Raw genomic sequence first — 6,369 nt, forward strand, 5'->3', positions numbered from 1 at the left:
CTCTCGTTTCAGTGGCAACATCTGTGAAACACGCACCAGAATGAGCCTCAAATGCAGATAAGTATGTTTATAATACAACGGATGAAGATTTTACTCGGAAGGAAGGGAAAGTTTTGAGGAAATGAGACGAACTAAGGACTCCCGGGCTTTTATGCATCAACGCGCTCACGTTACGTGTAATTCATGTGCCCGGGGGATTGAATTAATATCCTTGGCATACGTCAAGTTCATTGCTCATTCAGCCATTACCGCTTGCAGGATAACCCGTCTAATGACTTCCGCTCGTGTCTAGACGTGAAATTTCATTTTTTATGGGATTATTTTTCGTTTAGAAATGCACAGAGAGCACTTTCTGTGAGAATTTACCCCTAAATTGCGGTAAAAAATGCACTATTTTTTGTAAAATCTCTGGGTTGAAGGATATTTTGTACATAAGTAGAGATATTTTGCGGTGGAATTTCATTTTTCAATGAGTCATTCCTGATCTCTTGAAATTAACGAATCATCGTCGTTAAATTACTCAATTTATTTTCTCTTTCAATGCAGAAAGTGTGGACTTCAACTCGTTAACATCCCAATACAATAATTGGGAACTTAAAAAGAGGACGAATAAGTCTAATGAAAATTATAGTGTTTTATGTAAAAATTCAACAAAAATATCAATAAGATAAGAATATTTTGCCATGACATGTCCTCATTTATTACTCGCTCTTCATTAATTCGTAAAATTAATGAATCATTATCGTTGAATTACCCAATTTATTTTCTCTTTTCATGAAGGAAGTAAAAGCGCATCTTCATCCTGTGAAGTGTCACTTAAAAATGGACTTCAACTCTTTAACATCCCAATACAAAAATTGGGAACTTAAAAAAAAGGACGAATAATTCCCGTAAAAATTACGGTATTTTATGTGCTAATTCAATGAAAACATTATTTTTACAGTAGCATAATTCAGAATGTTTCGCCATGGGATTTCCCCCTTTATCACTCATTCTTCATTAGCTCGTAAAATTAATGAATCATTATCGTTGAATTACTCGATTCGTTTTCATGTTTCATGACGAAAGTAAAAGCCCATTATCTTCATCAACTCTTTAACATCCCAATGCAAAAATTGAGAGCTTAAAAAAAACGAACGAATAATTCTAGTAAAAATTACTTATTTTAATTAACATAAGTAATTGAATCCCTATTATTTTTGCATAAAATAATTAGTTAAATGAATTATGTTATGTCAAAATGCAGCAAAAATATCATCGTTACAAGATAAGATAATGCAAAATATTTTCCCACGGAATAGTAAAATTAATGAGTAATCAGCGTTGGATTACTCAATTCATTTTCCCTCTTCACGGAGAAAGCAAAAGCGCACTTCGTTCTCTGGAGTTCCACTGACTCTGCAGATGGACTTTGACTGTTCCAGCTGCACCTCAACTGCAATGACCATTTGTTTATCAACGGAAGTATCGATCTCAGCTTTACTTTCACGTAATGATATAGTGGGCTCATCTATCGCACATGAGAACAGTAGGCGGTGAAATGCGCCCCGACCATTTCTCCAACAACTGCACAAACATTAATCCATAAAAATCCATAGACACGTATGCCTGATTCTCTTTCACCTTCATCCTGACACAAGTGCAGGGGCTTTCCATTTCGAGCGAATCTCTCACGCGATGAGCGATAGAAAATTTTCCAACAGCGCAAAATTGTTGATTCAATGGTTTTCTACTTCCTACTCCAGTCTTACCTACTTTATTTTTCACCTGAATTCCTTCTATCATCTCTAATTGCGATGAGAGTACATGTTGTGACACGTGAAATTGTGTGAAAACTTGTAAACAGTCTCGGGAGACAATGTCCCTGGGTAATTGCGCACTTCGTCATTCTCATTGGACTGGGAAGCAGTGATAACACAGTATTTAAAAAAAATATAAAAAGTTTATTACAAACATTCAAACAGGTAAACACGAATATGTACAGATGAATTATGTTACAAACATAACGCAATAAAACTAAAAAATACTACAATGTCAGAAATTCTTTTGAAATTCCATTAACAACTGCGTCGGAAATCTAAATGGTGTGAACTTGAATTCAATCCAATTTTTACAAAATAATTGGCTGATTTTTAAATTCTAGAGAAATTTCACGTAAATTTGCGGTTGTTAAAAATTTCACGAGTAATTTTCTAACAGTGCACCATATGAATTATGTTACAAACAACGCAGTAAAACTAAAAAAAAACAATATTAGAAAGTTTTTGGAAATTCAATGAACGAATTCAAGAATTTAAAACCACATTGTAAAAGTTGAGCATTGAATTAATTTTCCGGTCACTTCTATGATTAAAAGGACGTGAAAATGGAAATTCCGTCGAGTATTCCAGAAATTTCCCAATTGATCAATTAAAAAACTGCGGCGATTTCATGTGAATTTGTGGTTGTTAAAAATTTCACGAGTAATTTTCTAACAGTGCACCATATGAATTATGTTACAAACAACGCAGTAAAACTAAAAAAAAACAATATTAGAAAGTTTTTGGAAATTCAATGAACGAATTCAAGAATTTAAAACCACATTGTAAAAGTTGAGCATTGAATTAATTTTCCGGTCACTTCTATGATTAAAAGGACGTGAAAATGGAAATTCCGTCGAGTATTCCAGAAATTTCCCAATTGATCAATTAAAAAACTGCGGCGATTTCATGTAAATTTGTGGTTGTTAAAAATTTCACGAGTAATTTTCTAACAGTGCACCATATGAATTATGTTACAAACAACGCAGTAAAACTAAAAAAAAACAATATTAGAAAGTTTTTGGAAATTCAATGAACGAATTCAAGAATTTAAAACCACATTGTAAAAGTTGAGCATTGAATTAATTTTTCGGTCACTTCTATAATTAAAAGGACGTGAAAACGGAAATTCCATCGAGTATTCCAGAAATTTCCCAATTGATCAATTAAAAAACTGCGGCGATTTCATGTAAATTTGTGGTTGTTAAAAATTTCAAGATTAATTTCCGAACAGTGCAGCTAGCTTATTGGCAGGAGGCCACGAGAGGAGAAAGGGAAAACGATGGTTCAGCGACACATGTATGTATCAATTGATAAACGAAATTTCACATGAGATCAGTGAAATTTAAAACATCCGCGTACTTTCACGACGATATGCCAGTGTCACACGAATAAAACAGGAGCCGCATTGGGATGAGAACGGATGTTTCAACGCCGGGAGGCTGTATTCGAGAGAGGCTTGGCCACTGTCGGCTCGAAGGGATTGGAAATAAGAAAGGCGGCAGGATGTTTATCCCATTATTTTTTCCCCTCATTGACTCCTCAATTCAGCTTTTACTTTTTGTGATAGCCAGTGAATCCCCCCTGATTGCCGCCGTGACCGCCAGAGGAGTACGAGTCACCGCCGAAACCGCCGCCGTGACCGCCAGAGGAGTAGGAATCGCCGCCAAAACCGCCGCCGTGACCGCCAGAGGAGTAGGAGTCACCGCCGAAACCGCCGCCGTGACCGCCGGAGGAGTAGGAACCGCCACCGGAGCCGCCGAATGATCCGTGGCCTGAGCCGTGAGCGTCAGCTCCGCTAGAGGCGTAGGAACCTAGACCGGGGCCTGGCGAGTAGCTGCCGCTACTCGCGTGAGCTGACGCACCTGCGAAACTACCTCCGTGACCGCCAAAGCCACCGCCAAAGCCACCGCCGTGGCCGCTAGAACATTACAAATCATTTCATGGGGGTTTTATTCATGAAAGCGAGTGAATTATTCAGACGAGGCGAAAGCATTCCGCATGTATTCAACGACATACGTTCTGTACGAGTGGCGTATGCAGTATTAAAAATTTTTTAATTTCAAGGAATTTTGCTATTGAATATTGAAAATTTTATAGTCAATGGAAACTGAAAATTTTAGGTGAATATATTCTTGAATTGGTAATTATTGAGAATTCAGTTTTCATTGAAAATTCAACCAAGTTGGGGATCTTTAAATGAATTAAAGAAATGAATTTAAGAAATCAAGTCAGTTGGTGTTTTTTGTAGCAATAAAAAAAATTCTCGTCTTCCTGTCGCGGAAAAATTTGGAATTTCATTGAATTTCCAGTGAAATCTGAAATTGTATATTTTTTTCTCCCTCGATAGAATTCAATGTTACGGTCCTAAAATTCCTAAGTCCGCTGCCCATGAAATTTCAATTTTTGCTTCCGAGTGGGGGCTTCGTAATTATTAATTTTGATTATCTTCTAATTTTGCCTAGAAATGATGTAGAATGCCACGATACTGAAGCTATTGCTATTAACGACAGCAACTGAATCGTTAAACTTTTTATGAAAAACTGTGTTGCTAAATCCTCCCGAACAATCGGTCCGATTTAATTTTTTTTTCAAAATCCCCGTCTTGTTTGATACGCGAAACATATTTCTCCGTGCGAGCGTTGAGGGGCGAGTTGACTAACCTGCTCCCAAATCCTGATGAGGAGTCACTTCCGTGGCTGGAGGGACCACTGTAGCTCGGTGGCGGTCCGTAGTTCGAGGAAGGCGATCTGTGACTCAAACCGGACCCTCCATGACCCGGGGGTCCGTAGCTCGAGGAAGGCGACCCATGACCGCCACCCGATCCCCCATGGCCGACAGCGGGAGGTCCGTAGTTCGAGGAGGGCGGTCCATAGCTTGACGAGAGATCCCCCCCGTGTCCAGAGCTTCCGAAGCTACTCGCGCCGAATCCCCCGGAGGACCCGTGACCGCCGCCACCGTACCCCCCCGACCCGAAGCCTCCGCTTCCGTGATCGCCTCCGTGACCGCCGCCACCGTACCCCCCCGACCCGAAGCCTCCGCTTCCGTGATCGCCTCCGTGACCGCCGCCACCGTACCCCCCCGACCCGAAGCCTCCGCTTCCGTGATCGCCTCCGTGACCGCCGCCACCGTACCCCCCCGACCCGAAGCCTCCGCTTCCGTGATCGCCTCCGTGACCGCCGCCACCGTACCCCCCCGACCCGAAGCCTCCGCTTCCGTGATCGCCTCCGTGACCGCCGCCACCGTACCCCCCCGACCCGAAGCCTCCGCTTCCGTGATCGCCTCCGTGACCGCCGCCACCGTACCCCCCCGACCCGAAGCCTCCGCTTCCGTGATCGCCTCCGTGACCGCCGCCACCGTACCCCCCCGACCCGAAGCCTCCGCTTCCGTGATCGCCTCCGTGACCGCCGCCACCGTACCCCCCCGACCCGAAGCCTCCGCTTCCGTGATCGCCTCCGTGACCGCCGCCACCGTACCCCCCCGACCCGAAGCCTCCGCTTCCGTGATCGCCTCCGTGACCGCCGCCACCGTACCCCCCAGACCCGAAGCCGCCACTTCCGTGATCGTCCCCGTGACCTCCGCCGAAGCCCCCGCCGAACCCACCCCCGAAATCACTGGAGCCGTGGCCGTGATCGTCCCCGGGACCTCCGGAACTGTAGCCGCCACTTCCACTTGACCCGAAGCCACCGCCACCCCCTCCGTGTCCACCGCCGTGACCGCCACCTCCCGGACTCGTTATCACTATGTGATCACCTCCGCCTCCACCACCGTGGTGATCATCGTGATGCTTCTCCTCCACTGGAAGATGAATTTTTATGTGCACACTGAAAGAAAGAAAAAGATTTCTTATTTTATTAAAAAGAAAAAAAAACTGCTGTTTTCGCACGAATAATTTTTATTGCTGGAGGTGCGGAGAGGAATTTGCATTCAAATTGAACCCGACCTTCGATCAAATTTCTAATTGCCGAAGAAAAAAAGTTTAGATTGTCAGGGACACATCTGTAATTTTCAGAAATCGCTCACCAATTACTGGAAATACTGGATCAGTGATTTTTATCACGAAACTTTGGTGATAAATTCCTGAAAATCAGTAACAAGTACGCAAAGATCTAAGGGTTTTTTTCTCTATGAAAATTATCAAAATTTCGGAAAGTGAATATTGAATGAAAAATGTAAGACGCGGGTTATTCTATTCCGTTAATGAATAGTAAAAAATCAATAACTTCAATTGAAGTAAATTGAATTAAATAAACGATTGGAAATGTTCGGTTTATGCCATCGTAATGCATATATTCTTCATTCTTCCTATTATTAAAAACCGAATACACCGCGTTTGATGTAATTAATCCAAATTTCGTATTCCATCATTAATTTAACTTAAAAAAATGAGGATAGAAGCTCGAACTCACTGTTCCGTGCCAAAAGTAGCTGCTGCGACAGCAATTGTAGCAGCCAGCATCACTCCAACCTGAAATCCCGAAATCCGATTAATTCCTTGAGCCAACGAACTCATCGCGCAACTTGATTATTCCAAAATATTTCAACATCTTACGGTGAAGCGCGACGCCAT

At 42.3% G+C, this 6,369-nt stretch overlaps 1 protein-coding gene across 1 annotated transcript; it reads right to left on the reverse strand.

The window, feature by feature from the left end:
- Window positions 1-3,353: 3,353 nt before the first annotated feature.
- Window positions 3,354-6,369, reverse strand: LOC107044658 (glycine-rich protein DOT1-like). Its single transcript, XM_015266608.1, has 5 exons — window positions 6,352-6,369; window positions 6,209-6,267; window positions 5,219-5,623; window positions 4,463-4,714; window positions 3,354-3,720 (listed from the first exon to the last, which is right to left on the reverse strand). Exons 1-5 carry the CDS (start codon window positions 6,367-6,369, stop codon window positions 3,354-3,356), a joined length of 1,101 nt encoding a protein of 366 aa, XP_015122094.1.

The sequence above is a fragment of the Diachasma alloeum genome, unplaced genomic scaffold (assembly GCF_001412515.2).
Source record: "Diachasma alloeum isolate Michigan unplaced genomic scaffold, Dall2.0 Dall_scaffold_00782, whole genome shotgun sequence".
Taxonomy (NCBI): Eukaryota; Metazoa; Arthropoda; class Insecta; order Hymenoptera; family Braconidae; genus Diachasma; species Diachasma alloeum.

Bases quoted from the DNA above. Each gene is read 5' to 3' on its own strand.
- LOC107044658 (XM_015266608.1), bottom strand. The intron at 5,624-6,208 runs GTGAGTTCGAGC...TCTTTCTTTCAG, and splicing joins GCTACTTTTGGCACGGAACA to TGTGCACATAAAAATTCATC. The intron at 3,721-4,462 runs GTTAGTCAACTC...GTAATGTTCTAG, and splicing joins TCATCAGGATTTGGGAGCAG to CGGCCACGGCGGTGGCTTTG.